The sequence below is a fragment of the Salvelinus fontinalis genome, unplaced genomic scaffold (genome assembly GCF_029448725.1).
Source record: "Salvelinus fontinalis isolate EN_2023a unplaced genomic scaffold, ASM2944872v1 scaffold_0763, whole genome shotgun sequence".
NCBI classification, from domain to species: Eukaryota; Metazoa; Chordata; class Actinopteri; order Salmoniformes; family Salmonidae; genus Salvelinus; species Salvelinus fontinalis.
This window is the reverse complement of record NW_026600972.1, coordinates 33,105-56,185: the sequence shown is the minus strand read 5'-3', so window position 1 is coordinate 56,185 and position 23,081 is coordinate 33,105. Positions and strand designations below refer to the sequence as shown.

General features: G+C 43.1%; 1 protein-coding gene across 3 annotated transcripts; it reads right to left on the bottom strand.

Moving 5' to 3' along the window:
• Positions 1-1,826: 1,826 nt before the first annotated feature.
• On the bottom strand, positions 1,827-22,945 carry LOC129847214 (gasdermin-E-like). 3 transcript variants are annotated; one of them, XM_055915038.1, is made up of 10 exons: positions 22,670-22,945; positions 19,264-19,516; positions 18,850-19,054; positions 14,215-14,389; positions 12,037-12,157; positions 11,660-11,785; positions 11,253-11,380; positions 4,808-4,979; positions 4,627-4,700; positions 1,827-2,148 (listed from the first exon to the last, which is right to left on the bottom strand). In XM_055915038.1, the coding sequence occupies exons 2-10, from the start codon at positions 19,484-19,486 to the stop codon at positions 1,921-1,923; spliced, it is 1,452 nt and encodes a 483-aa protein (XP_055771013.1). In that variant the 5' UTR covers positions 19,487-19,516; positions 22,670-22,945; the 3' UTR covers positions 1,827-1,920. The 3 variants fall into 3 exon arrangements, with proteins under 3 accessions (XP_055771013.1, XP_055771011.1, XP_055771012.1); XM_055915037.1 differs by lacking the exon at positions 22,670-22,945 and adding an exon at positions 22,437-22,663 and having other exon boundaries at positions 1,828-2,148; XM_055915036.1 differs by lacking the exon at positions 22,670-22,945 and having other exon boundaries at positions 19,264-19,845.
• Between the last annotated feature and the right edge of the window lie 136 nt (positions 22,946-23,081).

The window sequence follows — 23,081 nt, the reverse complement described above, 5'->3', positions numbered from 1 at the left end:
CCTCATCTCTTCTTCTGCTGTGGGGGTTGGCGGTGGTTAACATCCAATGTTAGGGTACCTACTGTACTGGAGCGCCCCCACCTCCTTCCTGTTCTAGTGTAAATACGGACGAATAGAAGTATAAACAGGGGTTACTGCAAATGCACGAAGGCTCAAATGCAGGAATGTGGACCCTTCTCAGTCAAACACCGAACTTGTATTCTCAGATCAGCTGCACGTACAGTAACCCCAAGTAACACTCAGTTCACCTGTACATACAGTAACCTCAGGCTACACTCACTTCACCTGTACCTATAGTAACCCCAGGTTACACTCACTTCACCTGTACCTACAGTAACCCCAGGTTACACTCACTTCACCTGTATCTACAGTAACCTCAGGCTATACTCAGTTCACCTGTACCTACAGTAACCTCAGGCTACACTCAGTTCACCTGTACCTACAGTAACCTCCGGCTACACTCAGTTCACCTGTACCTACAGTAACCTCAGGCTACACTCAGTTCACCTGTACCTACAGTAACCCCAGGTTACACTCACTTCACCTGTATCTACAGTAACCTCAGGCTACACTCAGTTCACCTGTACCTACAGTAACCTCAGGCTACACTCAGTTCACCTGTACCTACAGTAACCCCAGGTTACACTCACTTCACCGCTAACATACTCTGGTGGAGGCCCTACGCACACCTAAGGGAAGTGTCTAATGCTCTCCCAGTCACCCCATCCCAATCCCCTGGATATAGCCCCTCTCACCTCAGAGAAGTGTCTGATGCTCTCACAGTCACCCCATGCCAATCCCCTGGATAAAGCCCCTCTCACCTCAGAGAAGTGTCTGATGGTCTCCCAGTCACCCCATCCCAATCCCCTGGATAAAGCCCCTCTCCATTCTCACCAATAACCACCATTACATCTTAGTTGTATGTTATCTCTGAGGAAAGACAGGACCATCATACTGACTCCACATATTGGGGATGTTTTCTCTGAGGAAAGACAGGACCATCATACTGACTCCACATATTGGGGATGTTTTCTCTGAGTAAAGACAGGACCATCATACTGACTCCACATATTGGGGATGTTTTCTCTGAGTAAAGACAGGACCATCATACTGACTCCACATATTGGGGATGTTTTCTCTGAGTAAAGACAGGACCATCATACTGACTCCACATATTGGGGATGTTATCTCTGAGTAAAGACAGGACCATCATACTGACTCCACATATTGGGGATGTTTTCTCTGAGGAAAGACAGGACCATCATACTGACTCCACATATTGGGGATGTTTTCTCTGAGTAAAGAATCATTATTAAAAAGAACAACATCTTCATCACCCTGGTATTCTAGACATCAAGATTACCAGGGTGATGGACTTCATCGTGGTTTTAATAAGTATACTTTTTGAACCTGGTAGCACAGTAATGTGAGAAAGTTTACACTTTCAAATGAGTATAGAATAATAACAGACTTCACAGAAATGTTTTGAATATTCTTTGGACATGATTCTGGTGAACAGTATTTTGAACAGGATTCTGTTTCTGTTCCTGTCTTGTGGGTCACTTGACAATGCTCAAATGTATGCAATGGACAATGCCCTCTCCCCCCCCCCCCCCTATGTAATGTGCCTTTATGTTGTATTATCTAATGATTAGAAGAATGGAGGTCGGGACGTCTGATATCGTTTGTTGAACTTTACTGAAAACATTACAAGGATAAATACACTGTTGTTCACTAGTTCTTCAGCTCAACTAGTGCAGGAGTCAAACATGGAATAGAATACTGAGTGTATCAGTTCAAACTGGATTGACATGTTCTCTCTCTCTCTCTCTCTCACTCTCACTCTCACTCACTCACTCACTCACTCACTCACTCACTCACTCACTCACTCACTCACTCACTACACTACACTACACTACACTACACTAAAGAGGCCAGGCCTTTCACAGCGATACTCATGACTAGAGGAAGGTATCCAGGCTGGTCCTTCATCTCTGTCCTCAGTGTGTCCTCCTCTCTCTTCAGTGTAACTTTAGAGTGACCAAAGAGACTCTCTGTCCTCTGATACACCTCCTCCTCAGTCAGAACAGCCAGACCTGCATCTCTCAGAGAGAGGGTCTCCCCACTCCCTGCTGCCACATGCTGCACCTGGAGGACAAGCAGCTCAGGAATACATTGATATGCTTTCTTTTCTGGGTCATTCTTGAAATAAGGTGGCATTTGCATCCCTCAACTTTGCAATAATGACAAACACTTTAAAATGACAAACAGTTAGACATTATACATGTTTTAATTGATATTGAACTGTTTATCAATGTGAAAACATAATGGAAGTCCTTTATAATGCAAAACTTTATTTGTATGCATTGTTTAAAATACTTAGGGACTCCAAATAGGCGTGTCCCAGTAGTGATGTGTAGAGTTGTAGTGACATGTTTCGGGGATTTAGAGACATCTATTTATTATTTTGAATGCTATAAAATAAACAAATGTATTTAATATCATTAGTGTTACTGCCTTGTAAATCACTCATTACAAAGATATACAAGGACCTTGAGCATTCTTTCCAGTGGCAAACTTATCAGGGTAGGGGTTTATATTGTCACGTTCCTGACCTGTTTTCTCTTGTTTTGTATGTGTTTAGTTGGTCAGGGCGTGAGTTGGGATGGGCAGTCTGTGTTGTTTGTTCTATGTGGGAGTGTGATGGTTAATTAGCCTTATATGGTTCTCAATCAGGGACAGGTGTTGTTCATTTCCTCTGATTGAGAATCATATATAGGTAGGCTGTTTTCACTGTTAGTTTGGGGGTGATTGTCTTCCGTGTCTGTGTATGTTGCGCCACACGGGACTGTTTCGGTTTGTTTGTTCGTTCGGTTTTTGTGTAGTCTATTTTCTTGTTCGTGCGTTCTTCGTGTTATGTAAGTTCTCAAGTTTAGGTCTGTCTACGTCGTTTATTGTTTTTGTAATTCTCTAGTGTTCTTCGTGTTTTTTGGTTTCTGGTTTCGTTAAATAAATCATTATGTCAGATCACAATGCTGCGCTTTGGTCCAATCCCTACTCAGGAGGAGGAAAATCGTTACATATATTAAATAAAATGATTAGCTAATGAGACCCTTTTAGTATGTCATACAGGTTATCATTCCATAGATAATTTGGTGTGTTTAAATAAAACGTGTAATTGGTGTAACTCAATTTTAAATGAAGGGAAATTACATTCTGAGCAAAATTATTAATCAAATCTCTTTAGTAAATGATGAAGTAAATTACTTTTAAAGGTTAAATGACCTTAGATTTGAGATCGGTGGCCTAAATTACTAACAAATGTGTCATTGGTGAGACCTATACTTTGATGCAACACATCATTCAGAACAGCCCCCACCACTATCCAGTAGATGGCGCTGTTCTGCATGTAATTCTGGCTTTCATTCATGTCACAACATTAAATCAGTAAGCAAACACATTTAAATTGTAATTGCTTGAGCTAATAAAGCATTCAGTACGTGCTCCCTTCTCTGTTGTATTGTTATTTTGGTAAATGTTGTTTGAGGAAAGGCAGCTCCCTAATGCAGCTGTTTCAGCCTCCCTCAGTGATCTGTTGTGGAGAGGCTAGCCAGGGGACTCAGTCAGCTGTAGCACACTTGGGTGCTGCTATAGAGATTCATTAGTAGTGCCCGCCCAAGAAGGCTTGATGTCATTTGCCACAGATAAATAGACATCTTATCTCCAGTAGCAATTTCATAGTTGTTTATCGTCTTCTAGTTAGCTAGCTGAAAAGTCATCATACATCATGTCAACAATCTCCTAGCAAATTATTTTAAACTTGTAGAGATAAAACATCTTGGTGCTCATCAACCACTGAACAGGCCTCAGTTAAAATAGAGCAAGTTATAAAATAATTAAACCTGAGTGGTTTGGATGGAACTTGCGGTGGCTAACAGCTGTTTGAGCTAGCTAGCTAGCTACTACATGTTGTTGTAAGTGATTGATGTCAGAATGTAATAACCCATGGAACTGTATCTATGCAATGGTTGAAGGGAGGGAGTAGCTTTATAAACGTTGTTTCTTTATTCATAACCTGAGCATCTTGTTAACAGACAGGCAGAGGCAACTGCACTCAGAATGGTGTTCTGCTGCGTCCCAAAACTCTAACAATGATTAGCAATATTGCAGACCGATGCTGATATAATTCTGAAGTAAAATAGACTTTACTCTATAAAGTATGCTGGACTACGGTGGTCTTCCTTGCAATAGGAGCCAAAGACAAGGGAAAGTAGCCTATACACTGGTCATAACCCTTATGTTATAACGTTTGTGTGTGTGGCTCAAACTCACTGCTGGGATTGGTTATTAATTATGATGGTGCATTCAATGTGTATTGTAGTGTAGTAATTTATCGATGCATATTCACTTTTTTCAATGAGTTTCTCCACCAATATTTTTGTTAAAAATTGCCACTGGTTACCGTCATTGGTGTTACTACTGCTACTGGTGGTACAATGTTATCATAAATGGTAGAAATATTTGTTTATTTAACATGGGAAGATACATTTACATAAACAAAAACCTAGAAAAATTAACTCCAGGTCATATACGACTAGAGGCTCAATCAAGCAGGTGTGAACTCACCAGGATCTGCAGGGCCTGTAAGACTGGAGGACTGCAACACGATCCCAACACAGACAGACCCTCATCTGTCATTCCTGAAGAAATAAATATGCACACGTAAAACCACAGTAGTGAAACTAGTTTCCCAGGAACTGATCAAATAATAACTGGAGAATCCTGTGTAAACTGCTCTCTATCTCACCGTCCATGGCACTGACAATGAGGTGGACGGCACTGAGAAGAGAGGATCTGATCTCGTCCTCATCCTTCCCAACACATTGGTCTACAAGATCCAGTATGGCCTGGACTGTTTCCCTCTCAGACTCTTCCAGATCACCCAGGTCAGGAGTCTCACCATCACACATCTGATCCAGCTGTGACAAGACAGAGAGACAGAGAGAATATATTTAAGACTAGAGTATGTTACAGATTTTCTGGTTGATATATTAACCCCCTAGAGTTGATTGATCCACTGGTGCGTCAATCTAAGTTACATAACAAAAAAATCCCCATCAAAATCTGTTAAAGCTAGAGATATGTGGTAGCTTCTGAACGGTTTGACCCACAAACTACTCTATGGAAAAGGGAGACTCCCAGGAAGGTGTTCTCTGTTTTGCTCTACGACCCCCACAGGTGTCAGGAGACTAGTCTGAAGTCGGTACTGTCGATGTGTCAACTACTGATTGGTAGCATCCGAACGTTTGGGATACAAAGTAAGGGGACCCCACTGTAGAAAGGGGAGATTCTCACCAACACGATGGTGTTCTCTGTTTTGCTCTACGACCACAAGTGTCACGGGACTCGTCTGAAGGTAAACTTTACTGGAATAAAAAAACAAATGGAAGTATGAAGGTAGTTTTGTGCCTACCCCCTATATATATATATATATATATTTATTTTATTTGTTTTTTTGCTCTATTTCTGCACACACTTCATCAGTCTGCTCTATTTTCTTGAGTTGTTTTTTTATATCGCCTAGATTTAGGACAACTCAAAACCTTATTTCTTATGTTTATTTTGCAGTACTTTTTAACATTTATGATATTTTTAATACCTATAGGGGTCCTAAAATTTTAAATCAAAGTTATCCATAGTATGACCATCTTAAAACAACCCCCCCCCCCCACCTCCCCCCAACGTCTTAGACTCAAAGGAATATATTTATTCCTGCCATTAGGTGTGCGTGTGTGTTTTGTCCCTGTTTCTGTACATGCCCAAAAAGTTGGTCCCGTTCCGAAATGGATCCGTGACTTTTCCACAGGACCCAATATGCATAAATTACCCATTCCGAATGGACCCGACGACAGTCAGACCCGTTACAAAAAGGCTTGTGGAAAAACAGACCTAAACAGACCCACGCCGGTTCTGATCCGAGAGACCCATTCAGGTCTGAGAGCAGAAAGAGCGAGAGAAATAAACCTCCGACTTGGCGCAGCTAAGTGTCATCAATAAACGAGCGATATTAGCCAAATGGTCCACATTTACATTTCCTTAAAAATGGTCCTATTGTAGTAGCCCTATAGTAACTCTATAGTAGTAGCCCTATAGTAGTAGTCCTATAGCAGCCCTATAGTAGTAGCCCTATAGTAGTCCTATAGTAGTAGTCCTATAGTAGCCCTACAGTAGTAGTCCTATAGTAGTAGTCCTATAGTAGCCCTATAGTAGTAGCCCTATAGTAGTAGTCCTATAGTAGCCCTATAGTAGTAGTCCTATAGAAGCCCTATAGTAGTAGCCCTACAGTAGTAGCTCTATAGTAGTAGCCCTATAGTAGTAGTCCTATAGTAGCCCTATAGTAGTAGTCCTATTGTAGCCCTATAGTAGTAGTCCTATAGTAGCCCTACAGTAGTAGCCCTATAGTAGTATCCCTATAGTAGTAGCCCTACAGTAGCCCTATAGTAGTAGCCCTATAGTAGCCCTATAGTAGTAGCCCTATAGTAGTAGTCCTATAGTAGCCCTATAGTAGTAGTCCTATAGAAGCCCTATAGTAGTAGCCCTACAGTAGTAGCTCTATAGTAGTAGTCCTAAAGTAGTAGTCCTATAGTAGTAGCCCTACAGAAGCCCTATAGTAGTAGTCCTATAGTAGCCCAATAGTAGTAGCCCTATAGTAGTAGTCCTAAAGTAGTAGTCCTATAGTAGTAGTCCTATAGTAGCCCTATAGTAGTAGCCCTATAGTAGTAGTCCTATAGTAGTAGTTGTCACGCCCTGGCCTTAGTATTCTTTGTTTTCTTTATTATTTTAGTTAGGTCAGGGTGTGACATGGGAAGTTTGTGTGTTTTGTCTAGTTTAGGGTGTGTGTATTGTTTAGGGGGTGTTGTATAGTGTATGGGGTTGTGTTCAGGAGAGAGTTCTAGGAAAGTCTATGGTTGCCTGGTTTGGTTCTCAATCAGAGACAGATGTCATTAATTGTCTCTGATTGGGAGCCATATTTAAGGCAGCCATAGGCTTTAGGTGATTGTGGGAGATTGTCTATGTTGAACGTAAGTAGCTTGTGTGTGCACTTTCGTTTGTAGCTTCACAGTTGTTTGTTGTTTTTGTATAGTTTGTATAAGTGTTTCGTTTCGTGTTCATCTTCGTCATAAAATAAAAGAAGATGTATTCATATCACGCTGCGCCTTGGTCCATTCATTCACCTCAAGACGACCGTGACAGAATCTCCCACCAACCTAGGATCAAGCAGCGTGAGAGGAACCAACAACAGCGGCAAAGTAACCAGGACTCATGGACATAGGACGATGTATTGGACGGCAAGGGTTGCTACACATGGGAGGGGATCCGAGCCGAGGGCAGGTAGGAGACCTGCGCCCACTTCCCAGGCTAACCGTGGAGAGCGGGAGTACGGGCAGACACCGTGTTACGCAGTAGAGCGCACGGTGTCTCCTGTACGTGTGCATAGCCCGGTGCGGGTTATTCCACCTCCCCGCACTGGCAGGGCTAGGTTGAGTATTGAGCCGGATGTCATGAAGCCGGCCCTACATATCTGGCCACCAGTGCATCTCCTCGGGCCGGTTTACATGGCACCAGCCTTACGCATGGTGTCCCCGGTTCGCCTACATAGCCCGGTGCGGGTTATTCCACCTCCCCGCACTGGTCGGGCGACGGGGAGCATTCAACCAGGTAAGGTTGGGCAGGCTCAATACTCAAGGGAGCCAGTACGCCTGCACGGTCCGGTATTTCCGGCGCCACCTCCCCGCTCCAGACCAGTACCTGCACCAGGCTTCCAGTGCGTCTCCAGAGCCCTGTTCCTCCTCCACGCACTAGCCCTGTGGTGCGTGTCTCCAGTCCAGTACCACCAGTGCCTCCAGTTCCGGCATCACGCACTAAGCCTCCTGTGCATCTCCAGAGTCCTGTACGCACTGTTTCTTCTCCCCGTACTCGCCCTGATGTGCGTGCCCTCAGCCCGGTAACACCAGTGCCGGTACCACGCACCAGGCCTATAGTACGCCTTGAGAGTCCAGTGTGCCCTGTTGTTGTTCCCCGCACTAGCCTGAAGGTGCGTGTCCTTAGCCCGGTACCTCCAGTTCCGGTACCACGCACCAGGCCTACAGTGCGTCTCAGCCGGCCAGAGTTTGTCGTCTGCCCAACGCCGTCTGAACTGTCCGTCTGCCCAACGCCGTCTGAACTGTCTGTCTGCCCAACGCCGTCTGAACTGTCCGTCTGCCCAACGCCGTCTGAACTGTCCGTCTGCCAAGCGCCGCATGAACTGCCCGTCTGTACTGAGCCTTCAAAGCCGCCCGTCTGCCATGAGCCTTCAGAGCCGTCCGCCAGACAGGAGCCGCTAGAGCCTTCCGCCAGACAGGAGCAGCCAGAGCCTTCCGCCAGACAGGATCAGCCAGAGCCTTCCGCCAGACAGATCAGCCAGAGCCTTCCGCCAGACAGGATCAGCCAGAGCCTTCCGCCAGACAGGATCAGCCAGAGCCGTCAGCAAGCCATGACCAGCCAGAGCCGTCAGCGAGCCATGGCACCCAGTGGAAGCAATTGTTGCTTTTCCTGCTCCCATGACTCGCCGCCAGTTGCGCAGATTCCTGGGGATGGTAGGGTACTATCATACATTCTGTAAGAATTTCTCGAAGATAGTAGCTCCCCTTACATCTCTGTTTAGTCCCAAGGTACCATTTAAGTAGTATAGTGGGGGTGGGTGCGGTTCTCTTGCAGGAAGATTAAGAGGGAGTGGATCGGCCCGTCAGTTTCTTCTCCCGTAAGTTCAACTCGTGTCAGTCAAGGTATTCCAACATTGAACAAGAGACGCTGGCTTTATTGCTAGCCTTAAAGTTCTTTGAAGTATATGTGGGCTCCAGTGCCTTGCCTGTACTGGTCTTCACGGACCATAATCCTTTAGTGTTTTTTGAAGCAAATGTACAATCAGAACTGCCGCCTTATGCGGTGGGCTCTGATTGTACAAGGGTACAATGTACAGATAAAGTATGTGAAAGGTTCTGCGAATGTGGTTGCCGACGCTCTATCACGGGTTTAGCAACTGGGGATGCGTTGGTTTTTGTTATTTAAAACTGTATGTTTGCATTTTTTGTGGTGGGCGTGAGGGTGATATCCTGTGTTGGTTGTTTCTCAGGAAGTGATTTGGTATGTACTATGTTAGTTGTTGCTGATGGTTCTGTTCTGTGATTGTAGCTGAGGGTGATATCCTGTGTTGGTTGTTTCTCAGGAAGTGATTTGGTATGTACTATGTTAGTTGTTGCTGATGGTTCTGTGATTGTAGCTGAGGGTGATATCCTGTGTTGGTTGTTTCTTAGAAAGAGCTTATTGTTATATCCTGTATTGGTTGTTGCTCAGAGTTTCTTTATCTTTTGTTGGTTGTTGCTCAAATAGTTTGTGTATAGTATTTTGTAGCCGGTCCTGCAAAAGTATGTGTATGCTAAAAGGACTGTGTGTGATTAGTAATTATTCTGATTTTGTTCCTGGGGGGAAGGTGCTTAGGCAAGAGGCCTGCAGGCATACATAACCTGTAGTATTTACTGTCTATGCACACTAGGTAAGACCTGGGCGGACCATCCCGTGTATTTTGGTTAGTGCATCAGGTGGTACTAGTTGGAAGTTGTGGGTAAGCAGGTAAGGTAGATCTTTGCTTTGGTTCCGTGCAGCCCCTTTTCCCCAAATTTACTGTGTGAAGGAATAAATTCCAAGTAAATGGTAAATTCTCTGCCTTTTGTCATTACTCGCACCTACAGTCCCATACCACTTTCACTCCACGGGAAGTTGAGTTGTGGCAGGGTGTTGCATTCCATCTTCCTAGAGGCGTATGTAATGTCCTCTATTAGCCCTATCATAGCCCTATAGTAGCAGTCCTATGGTAGACTACTATAGGGCTACTATAAGACTACTACTAGAGGGTTACTACTACAGGGTTACTCTAGGGCTACTACTACTCTAGGGCTGCTACTGTGGGGCGTCTACTATAGGACTGCTACTATAGGGCTAGTAATCCTATAGTATTAGTCCTATACGACAAGCGGATCGCCATCGGACCCCGGCTCCTCGGTATCGTCTTGTGCAGAAGGTATGGCTCTCCACCCGGGATCTGCCCCTCCGGGTGGAGTCTCGCAAACTGTCCCCCCGGTTTATCGTCCCTTTCCCCATCTCCAAGGTCATTAGCCCCTCTGCTGTTAGTCTTCTGTTGCACGTACACTTCGTATACACCCCACCTTTCATGTGTCCCGTATCAAGCCCGTGTCTCAGTCCCTTGTCTTCCATTTCCAGGCCCTCCCCGGGTCGTCGATGGCCATCCGGCATACACGGTGAGACACCTCCTGAGGGTTGGACCACGGGCAGGGGTTTCCAGTACCTGGTTGACTGGGAGGGTTATGGCCCGGAGGAGAGGTGCTGGGACCCCGCTAGAGACATCCTGGACCCAGCCCTCATCGCCGACTTCTACCGCTGGCACCCCGGTCAGCCAGGTATGCGCCCAGGTAGGACGCCAGGTGGTGCCCCTAGAGGGGGGGGTACTGTCACGCCCTGATCTGTTTCACCTGTCTTTGTGCTTGTCTCCAACCCCCTCCAGGTGTCGCCCCTCTTCCCCATTATCCCGTGTACTTCTACCTGTGTTCTCTGTTTCTGTTGCCGGTTTGTCAAGCTTACCAGTGTTTGTCCTGTCGGCGCCTGTCTTTTCCCAGCCTCTATTTCTCGCCCTCCTGGTTTGATTCTTACCTGTCCTGAGCCTGCCTACCGTCCTGTACCTTTGCCTCTGTTGCTGAAATAAACGTTGTTACTTCGACTCAGTCTGCATCTGGGTCTTACCTTATCCTGATCATACTCTTTTTCCTCTAACATTCACCTTACTTCATTGAAAAAGGCCTCAATCTTCAGGAAAACCAGTAGCCTAGACAAAGGCTCCTTTTACTCTCTCTCGCTCTCCCTCTCCTCAGTAGCGGGGGGCACGTGAGGTGAGCGGCCGGAATCAGTTTCAGTTGAACATAAGCTATACATTTTATTGAGTTGCAATTGGCTGAAACTGAGAACAAGAGGACGAGTCCAATCAGGTCCATTTGGTAAATCAATTGTAATTGCACATACCAAGACCAGTGGCAATTAGATCAGACCTGACCCAGAGCAGAGACAAGTCATAATTTAGGATCCCGGACCCACCCGGGTCGGATTTTGGATCTGTTGGACCCGTGAAGAACTCTACCACTCACCACACTCTCCAGCACACTGACTGCCTCTCTGTCCTCCATGGTTGTCTTGAGGAGCTGGAGCAGAGAGGAGCGTTTGGCAACCGGCAGAGCTGACAGCAGCTGGAAATGACCACTCAGTTTCTCCAGTTCTGTCAACACACAAACACAGACCATTTTGTCAAAGTGTCATATTTTTATGTAACAAATAATTTATTTGTATATTCCAAGTGTGGAAACATTAATCAAAGAGAACGATTTAAATATGACACATTCCATTCAGTAGACTACAAGTTGACCAGACGGTCCATTCAGTAGACTACATTACAAGTTGACTAGTGGGTCCATTCAGTAGACTTGACTACATGTTGACCACTAGACTACATGTTGACCACTAGACTACATGTTGACCACTAGACAGGAGACATTACCTTTGTTCAGATTTAGGGGGCTGTTGGCAGCAAAGTCGCCTCTCAGGTCCATAATTCCATCCCCTTCAATCTCATCCTTTGACCAAACCTTTTCAAAGCCCCCATTGTTGCAAATGAGGCACAGCTCTGTGGACAAGAGCAGACAACAGTCATAACCAGTCACACACAGACAGATACAGTGGCTGTACTAAATACAGTGGCTGTACTAAATACAGTGGCTGTACTAAATACAGTGGCTGTACTAAATACAGTGAATATACTAAATACAGTGGCTGTACTAAATACACTGAGGAACATAGACACTGGCTGTGTACTTTATCATGGTACTTAACCATGCAGCTATACCTGGGACATTGATAAACCATACACTTCCTCACCAAACTGTCCATTGCATTTGACGTAGAGTTCAATCAGACTGTAGGCCATGACAGTATTTGCAGGAATACCCAGTGACACATCACTATCTGTCTGAGTACTGCCGCTCTGCTTCATAGAGGCCTGTGGAAAACATTTCAAATTAGTCAGAGACGTTTGGTGCACAGATGACCCAGATTCTAACCCAGACAGTCATCTATTCTACACCATTGCATTTTCAGGAAGTGGTTCTAATGATAAAAACACGATTTGCTGCCTTTTGAGAAGTGTAACTTGCTCAAATTTATTTGGGGATTTCACCTAATTTGAACAGTCTCATAAAGAGCATAGGTCCAACTTCGTAAAAAAAACATGTTTTCCATCTCAAGAGGTATTTTTTTTAATGATTATAGTAAGTGCCTATTAAGTAACAAGGTTGACCATTTTAAATCAGCCATAAATATCCTTGTGACAGGGGGAATGGAAGCCTGTTATCTATGGATAACAGGTCTAAAGTGTTACGCTCGACCCACTCAGTTTTCCACCAGAAAATTGACTAAAAGAGTATAACTATTTTACCTGCTTTTACACCATGATTTGACTATTAGATGTTCAATATTTCTTTAGAAAACAGTTTCACCATATTAAAACAAGAGTTCAGTTCACGTAACAGGGTTGACCTTAAAAATATGGACAGATGTAAATTAATCACAGTAAATAAATACAAATCTTCAGAAATGACTTTGTCAAAACAACAAAAGAACTAGGGCTTTTACAATGATGGTGAAAAGGTGGAGAAATGTTGGGATAAGTGGGTTAAACATTTCCAGAAGTCAGTCAAAATGCTGAATTGTGGCATTTTAGAAAGTCTTTATTCAAATAAAAAAATTGTACTGAAAATATCAAAGGTACTCTGTGAGTATTACGACTACTGAACAGACATCTGTGAGTATTACGACTACTGAACAGACATCTGTGAGTATTACGACTACTGAACAGACATCTGTGAGTATTATGACTACTGAACAGACATCTGTGAGTATTACGACTACTGAACAGACATCTGTGAGTATTACGACTACTGAACAGACATCTGTGAGTATTACGACTACTGAACAGACATCTGTGAGTATTACGACTACTGAACAGACATCTGTGAGTATTACGACTACTGAACAGACATCTGAGTATTACGACTACTGAACAGACATCTGTGAGTATTACGACTACTGAACAGACATCTGTGAGTATTACGACTACTGAACAGACATCTGTGAGTATTACGACTACTGAACAGACATCTGTGAGTATTACGACTACTGAACAGACATCTGAGTATTACGACTACTGAACAGACATCTGTGAGTATTACGACTACTGAACAGACATCTGTGAGTATTACGACTACCGAACAGACATCTGTGACTATTACCACTACCGAACAGACATCTGTGACTATTACCACTACCGAACAGACATCTGTGACTATTACCACTACCGAACAGACATCTGTGACTATTACCACTACCGAACAGACATCTGTGACTATTACCACTACCGAACAGACATCTGTGACTATTACCACTACCGAACAGACATCTGTGACTATTACCACTACCGAACAGACATCTGTGACTATTACCACTACCGAACAGACATCTGTGACTATTACCACTACTGAACAGACATCTGTGACTATTACCACTACTGAACAGACATCTGTGACTATTACCACTACTGAACAGACATCTGTGACTATTACCACTACTGAACAGACATCTGTGACTATTACCACTACTGAACAGACATCTGTGACTATTACCACTACTGAACAGACATCTGTGACTATTACCACTACTGAACAGACATCTGTGACTATTACCACTACTGAACAGACATCTATGAGTATTACCACTACTGAACAGACATCTGTGACTATTACCACTACTGAACAGACATCTGTGACTATTACCACTACTGAACAGACATCTGTGACTATTACCACTACTGAACAGACATCTGTGATCTGTCAATATGGTCCTGACATTGACTTTATTTATGAAGGCCTAGCTATCATAAAGTGAGATTATTGAGATTAAAAATCTATTTTACAACAGAGATTATCTAAATCTGAGTTACCAGTAAAATATGAGGAAAATATCATTCACTTCAGTAGAACACTTGGTAATCTTTCCTCCTACCTTCCGGCTCAGGAACACACAGGCGCTCACATTGACTCCTGCATTGCCACGCTTCCGGACATTGTTTGTGACCGGACAAGGTAGTGACGTCATAATCCTCTCCGTCAAGACGCCTAACACTGCTCTGGGATTCACACGGGTCTGCTTGATCACAGGATGGGACATGTCCAGAACTCTGCAGGAGGGACACATTTTAGGTCATATTTCATAGAAATCTGGAAACACTGGAAAGCTACTTTAAAAGTTAAGAAAATGGATGTACCAATCACAGATTGTCCCTTTAAACTAAGCTAGTAGTGAAAACAGTGAGGAGGTAGTTCAAGTTTAAGGAAGTTGCTAAACCAGTACAGTTCCACTTCTTTGTTGTCTGAAAGCACCTCAACCTGAAAATGTCCTTTTTACACAAAAGATACCTGCCTGATGTCATTGCAACCAGTTTTGCCCGCTGCTCTTGGGTCTTGGACTCCTTGGGAAGGTGAACTGTATGATGTATTATGACTGTATTATGACTGTAATGACTGTTATGACTAAATATGACTGTTATGACTATTATAACTATGTTGACTGTTATGACTTATGGCTGTATTATGACTGTATATAACTGTATTATGGCTGTATATGACTGTATTATGATGTATTATGACTTATGACTGTATATGAATGGAAATTACTGTATTATGACTGCATTATGACTTATGACTGTATCATGACTATTATGACTGTATTGTGACTATGACTGTATTATGACTATTATGGCTGTATTATGACTGTATATAACTGTATTATGGCTGTATATGACTGTATTATGATGTATTATGACTTATGACTGTATATGAATGGAAATTACTGTATTATGACTGCATTATGACTTATGACTGTATCATGACTATTATGACTGTATTGTGACTATGACTGTATTATGACTATTATGACTGTATTATGACTATGACTGTATTATGACTTATGACTGTATAATGACTTATGACTGCATATGACTGTATTGTGACTATTATGACTGTATGACTGCAATATGACTATTGAGACTGACTATATATGACTATATTATGACTGTATTATGATGTATTATAACTGTATTATGACTGTATATGACTGTATTATGACCATATATGACTGTATTATGACTGTATATGACTGTATATGACTGTATAATGACTGTATAATGACTGTATATGACTGTATATGACTGTATATGACTGTATTATGACCATATATGACTGTATTATGACTGTATATGACCTTATTATGACTGTATATGACTGTATTGTGACTGACTATATATGACTATTATGACTATTATGATGTATTATAACTGCATTATGACTGTATATGACCTTATTATGACTGTATATGAATGTATTGTGACTTATGACTGTGTTATGACTTTATATGACTGTTATGACGTATTATGACTGTTATGACTTTATATGACTGTTATGACGTATTATGACTGTTATAACTGTATTATGACGCAGTATGTCTATTAGTGTATTTTGACTATTATGACTGTATATAACTGTTATTATGACTGTATATAACTGTATATGACTGGCAATTACTGTATTATGACTGTATTGTGACTGTATTATGACTGTACTGTGACTGTTATGATGTATTGTGACTGTATTGTGACTGTATTATGACTCTATTGTGACTGTATTATGATGTATTGTTACTGTTTTGTGGCTGTATTATGATGTATTGTGACTGACTGTATTAGACGTTTTCGTCTTTTGAGCTTTTAGTCATGAAATCTATGCAGCCTACTCAATCACTTTTTATAGCTACTGTTTACAGGCCACCTGGGCCATATACAGCGTTCCTCACTGAGTTCCCTGAATTCCTATCGGACCTTGTAGTCATAGCAGATAATATTCTAATTTTTGATGACTTTTCTGGGTCAAGCCAAACCTTGACCCAGAAAATATAAAAAACTATTGGCCTATATCGATTCTTCCATTCCTCTCAAAAAAAATGAAAAAGCTGTTGCGCAGCAACTCACTGCCTTCCTGAAGACAAACAATGTATACGAAATGCTTCAGTCTGGTTTTAGACCCCATCATAGCACTGAGACTGCACTTGTGAAGGTGGTAAATGACCTTTTAATGCTCTGCATCTGTCCTCGTGCTCCTAGACCTTAGTGCTGCTTTTGATACCATCGATCACCACATTCTTTTGGAGAGATTGGAAACCCTAATTGGTCTACACGGACATGTTCTGGCCTGGTTTAGATCTTATCTGTCGGAAAGATATCAGTTTGTGTCTGTGGATGGTTTGTCCTCTGACAAATCAACTGTAAATTTCAGTGTTCCTCAAGGTTCCGTTTTAGGACCACTATTGTTTTCACTATATTTCATTATATATTTTACCTCTTGGGGATGTAATTCGAAAACATAATGTTAACTTTCACTGCTATGCGGATGACACACAGCTGTACATTTCGATTAAACATGGTGAAGCCCCAAAATTGCCCTCGCTTGAAGCCTGCGTTTCAAACATAAGGAAGTGGATGGCTGCAAATGTTCTACTTTTAAACTCGGAAAAAACAGAGATGCTTGTTCTAGGTCCCAAGAAACAAAGAGCTCTTCTGTTGAATCTGACAATTAATCTTGATGGTAGTACAGTCGTCTCAAATAAAACTGTGAAGGGCCTTGGCGTTACTCTGGACCCTGATCTCTCTTTTGACAAACATATCAAGACTGTTTCAAGGACAGCTTTTTTCCATCTACGTAACATTGCAAATATCAGACATTTTCTGTCCAAAAATGATGCAGAACAAATTACCCATGCTTTTGTCACTTCTAGGTTAGACTACTGCAATGCTCTACTTTCCAGCTACCCGGATAAAGCACTAAATAAACTTCAGTTAGTGCTAAATACGGCTGCTAGAATCCTGACTAGAACCAAAACATTTGATCATATTACTCCAGTGCTAGCCTCCCTACACTGGCTTCCTGTTAAGGCAAGGGCTGATTTCAAGGTTTTACTGCTAACCTACAAAGCATTACATGGGCTTGCTCCTACCTATCTTTCCGATTTGGTCCTGCCGTACATACCTACACGTACGCTACGGACACAAGACGCAGGCCTCCTAATTGTCCCTAAAATTTCTAAGCAAACAGCTGGAGGCAGGGCTTTCTCCTAGATAGCTCCATTTTTATGGAATAGTCTGCCTACCCATGTGAGAGACACAGACTCGGTCTCAACCCCGAAGTCTTTATTGAAGACTCATCTCTTCAGTAGGTCCTATGATTGAGTGTAGTCTGGCCCAGGAGTGTGAAGGTGAACGAACCTCCCTTGCTGTCTCTGCCTGGCCGGTTCCCCTCTCTCCACTGGTATTCTCTGCCTCTAACCCTATTACAGGGGCTGAGTCACTGGCTTACTGGTGCTCTTCCATGCCGTCCCTAGGAGGGGTGCGTCACTTGAGTGGGTTGAGTCACTGACGTGGTCTTCCTGTCTGGGTTGGCGCCCCCGTTGGGTTGTGCCGTGGCGGAGATCTTTGTGGGCTATACTCGGCCTTGTCTCAGGATGGTAAGTTGGTGGTTGAAGATATCCCTCTAGTGGTGTGGGGGCTGTGCTTTAGCAAAGTGGGTGGGGTTATATCCTGCCTGCTTGGCCCTGTCCGGGGGTTTCTTCGGATGGGGCCACAGTCTCCTAATTCCTCCTGTCTCAGCCTCCAGTATTTATGTCGGGGGGCTAGGGTCAGTCTGTTATATCTGGAGTATTTCTCCTGTCTTATTCGGTGTCCTGTGTGAATTTAAGTTTGCTCTCTCTTTCTTTCGCTCTCTCAGAGGACCTGAGCCCTAGGACAATGCCTCAGGACTACCTGGCATGATGACTCCTTGCTGTCCCCAGTCCACCTGGCCGTGCTGCTGCTCCAGTTTCAACTGTTCTGCCTGCGGCTATGGAAGCCTGACCTGTTCACTGGACGTGCTACCTGTCCCAGACCTGCTGTTTTCAACTCTCTAGAGACAGCAGGAGCGGTAGAGATACTCTCAATGATCGGCTATGAAAAGCCAACTGACATTTACTCCTGAGGTGCTGACTTGTTGCACCCTCGACAACCACTGTGATTATTATTATTTGACCATGCTGGTCATTTATGAACATTTGAACATCTTGGCCATGTTCTGTTATAATCTCCACCTGACACAGCCAGAAGAGGACTGGCCACCCCTCATAGCCTGGTTCCTCTCTAGGTTTCTTCCTAGGTTCCTGCCTTTCTAGGGAGTTGTTCCTAGCCACTGTGCTTCTACACCTGCATTGCTTGGTGTTTGGGGTTTTAGGATGGGTTTCTGTACAGCACTTTGATATATCAGCTGATGTAAGAAGGGCTATATAAATACATTTGATTTTGATTTGATTTGTATTATGACTGTATTATGACTGTATTGTGACTGCATTGTGACTGTATTATGAAGTATTGTGACTGTATTATGAAGTATTATGATGTATTATGAAGTATTGTGACTGTATTATGATGTATTGTGATGTATTAAGACTGTATTGAACATGCATACAGTATAGGGTAACTCACCTGTCTTTTGAGTAGTTGTGTAAGTCCTTTATGATGTATTAAGACTGTATTGAACATGCATACAGTATAGGGTAACTCACCTGTCTTTTGAGTAGTTGTGTAAGTCCTTCACATCAACCTTCTCTTTGTTCAGGCTGCCAAGGGACAGCTTCTGTTTGGTGGACCATTTCCCTCCCACGGTAATGTTGAAATCAGCCAACTTTGCCTCCACGTTCCCATCTGCGTTCATTTCTTTCTTGTCACCAAATGTCCCACTGTAGTCCACAAAGTCACACTCCTTGACAGCTGAGGGAAAGTTCGACATTTGAATGGACTCTATGCTATTATACCATAGCACATATCTATAACAGCCACAGCCACATCCATGACATTATAATTGTCCTATTCTCCTCAGTAAAACAAGAGAAGGATAAATAATTAAATCAATGGTCAGATATTTTAGAACAACAACAACCCATAGTTATTTGTCACTAGCGGGCTGCTCTGGTGCTTACTTGGGCTTAAAGGTGTGTTTCCAGGCTCTCCAGGCTTCAGGACATCACCGAGGGTAAAGCCAGGGGACTGGTATTTGGGTTCCTGCCAGAAGCATCTGTGCCTGGTCTTGACAATGAGTGATCGGAGATTCAGTTTGTCTGTGTCATTCAGACTGGACACAGGGATCAGGCGTCCCTCATGATCTGTGTCCTTCACGAAGGCTTTTGTGGCTTTGGCAAACATCTGAGAGATGGTGATGGATTGTGTTTCTGGCTGCAGCAGATGACAAAGACACAAATGACAAAGACGTCTAAGAAACAAAACTAGGATGAACACATGAACACTCAATACAACATCTTCTGATGAGGATTCTGAATACATTTCACAGTTGGCAAGACACTCAATAATGCAAACACAATCTCTTTGAAAGGTTCACTTTCCCTGGGAAAAGAGTGGATCAGAACAGAGTAGCATTGCTTTTGACAAGACAGGAAAGGATATAAACAGGATATAATTTCAGTCAAAAACATTGGTTGTGTATCACTCAAGGCCATCCATAGCATGCTGTAGATTTTTCTTAATTTTTATATCGCAAAAATCAGCCAGAGTTTAAATACTAGGTTCTCATTGCTTCTTCCTCAGGGTCCTTATGACACTGATACATTGTAAAGATACAGTTTGTTATTAAGAATTACATACTATAATCTGAGCCCTGACATTAGCCCTGTACAAACTTAAAGGAGAATGCCACCACTTTTTAACGTCATATTCATAATCAAATGTTCCTAATAGATCATTTGCTGAATACCTGACACCTAAATTAGGATTTCAAGTCAGGAACAATTTTTTATTAACATTCAACAGAAAGCAAACAACCTAATGTTCACTTCTAATGAAAGTTGTATGTATACCTTGCTCTTACAACAAAGGGTATAAAATAAACAAGCACAGGAAACAAAAATAACCACACTTCTTACCCTTTACTTTGAGAGTTGAAAATACACTGCTCAAAAAAATAAAGGGAACACTTAAACAACACAATGTAACTCCAAGTCAATCACACTTCTGTGAAATCAAACTGTCCACTTAGGAAGCAACACTGATTGACAATAAATTTCACATGCTGTTGTCCAAATGGAATAGACAAAAGGTGGAAATTATAGGCAATTAGCAAGACACCCCCCAAAACAGGAGTGATTCTGCAGGTGGTGACCACAGACCACTTCTCAGTTCCTATGCTTCCTGGCTGATGTTTTGGTCACTTTTGAATGCTGGCGGTGCTCTCACTCTAGTGGTAGCATGAGATGGAGTCTACAACCCACACAAGTGGCTCAGGTAGTGCAGTTCATCCAGGATGGCACATCAATGCGAACTGTGGCAAAAAGGTTTGCTGTGTCTGTCAGCGTAGTGTCCAGAGCATGCAGGCGCTACCAGGAGACAGGCCAGTACATCAGGAGACGTGGAGGAGGGCAACAACCCAGCAGCAGGACCGCTACCTCTGCCTTAGTGCAAGGAGGTGCACTGCCAGAGCCCTGCAAAATGACCTCCAGCAGGCCACAAATGTGCATGTGTCAGCATATGGTCTCACAAGGGGTCTGAGGATCTCATCTCGGTACCTAATGGCAGTCAGGCTACCTCTGGCGAGCACATGGAGGGCTGTGCGGCCCCACAAAGAAATGCCACCCCACACCATGACTGACCCATCGCCAAACCGGTCATGCTGGAGGATGTTGCAGGCAGCAGAACGTTCTCCACGGCGTCTCCAGACTCTGTCACGTCTGTCACACGTGCTCATGTGCTCAGTGTGAACCTGCTTTCATCTGTGAAGAGCACAGGGCGCCAGTGGCAAATTTGCCAATCTTGGTGTTCTCTGGCAAATGCCAAACGTACTGCACGGTGTTGGGCTGTAAGCACAACCCCCACCTGTGGACGTCGGGCCCTCATACCACCCTCATGGAGTCGGTTTCTGACCGTTTGAGCAGACACATGTACATTTGTGGCCTGCTGGAGGTCATTTTGCAGGGCGCTGGCAGTGCACCTCCTTGCACAAAGGCGGAGGTAGCGGTCCTGCTGCTGGGTTGTTGCCCTCCTACGGCCTCCTCCACGTCTCCTGATGTACTGGCCTGTCTCCTGGTAGCGCCTGCATGCTCTGGACACTACGCTGACAGACACAGCAAACCTTTTTGCCACAGTTCGCATTGATGTGCCATCCTGGATGAACTGTACTACCTGAGCCACTTGTGTGGGTTGTAGACTCCGTCTCATGCTACCACTAGAGTGAGAGCACCGCCAGCATTCAAAAGTGACCAAAACATCAGCCAGGAAGCATAGGAACTGAGAAGTGGTCTGTGGTCACCACCTGCAGAATCACTCCTGTTTTGGGGGGTGTCTTGCTAATTGCCTATAATTTTCACCTTTTGTCTATTCCATTTGCACAACAGTATGTGAAATTTATTGTCAATCAGTGTTGCTTCCTAAGTGGACAGTTTGATTTCACAGAAGTGTGATTGACTTGGAGTTACATTGTGTTGTTTAAGTGTTCCCTTTATTTTTTTGAGCAGTGTAGTTTGATCTTGATTCAAATAAGCAATGAACAGATACTGTACTATTAGATAAGATGCAAGATAACGCCTTTGAATTTGACTTAACTACCAAATGAGTGGTTGAAAATATCAGTCCAACTTCCGTTACTAGCGAATTCACAGACTTGACACCAAGGCTTTGTGCTAACCACAGAAATATAGCCTACCACTTTAGACAGCCTACATCTGTGGTTATGCATGTGCGACTACACCCAGTCACATAAATCTACACTCTTAGAATCTTTTTTCCAAAAGGGTTCTTCAGGCTGTCACCATAGAACCCTTCTTAGTTCCAGGTAGAACCATTTTGGGTTCCATGTAGAACCTTCTGTAGAAAGGGTTCTACATGGAACCCTAAAACTGTCCTACTGGGAACCAAAAGGTTTCTACCTGAAACCAACAAGGGTTCTTCAAAGGGTTATCCTATGGGCACAGCCAAAGAACCCTTTTAGGTTCTAGATAGCACCATTTTCTGTGTGTGGCATTAACTTCCAACATTCTAATATCAATGATGGCACAGCTATCCAACGCATATACGTATCCAAAACATAACCTGATAGAGCAGTATTTCATTGTAGTATTTCATAATCTGCAAGAGCTTCAATACTTACAGTTTTTCACAGTTTCTTCCTTCAGGTCCTATTGAGTCTGACAATTTTTGACTTCAATCACTGTGTAACATCATGGGTAACTCTGGGCATCGGCTTTCAGTTGAAAAAAATGCACGCTCTTTTACTACTTTAAACCAGCACAGCAGCTTTCACCAATCATAGTGTGTGTGTTTATAAAGATTTCACTTTTCTTTTTAAACGTCCTCTTCCACATATATAAGAGGGTAGCTTACTTGTCTTTTGAGTTGTTAAGTAACCCTTTCACTTCCTCTTTCTTCAGTCTCACTTCCTCTTTCTTCAAAGGATGACTCGAGTGTGGAGACGTCTTCAGTCCAAGAATTAAAGTTTAAATCCACTGCATCTGCCGCCAATTGTGTCCCCATGTCTACGCTGGCTTCTCCGCTGTCACAAAATGTCCCATTGTAGTCCACAAAGTCACTCTCCTTGACAGCTGAGGGAAAGTTCAACATCACCATGGACTCTCTTATGCCACAAAACACATATCTGTAACAGCCACATCCATCACATGATCATTTTCATTATCTATTCAGACATAGACTAACATAAATAATAAAATCAAATACCTTTCACAAAAACAACAACAACAATGACACAGGAGATGTAACGGTCCTGACCTGTTTTATG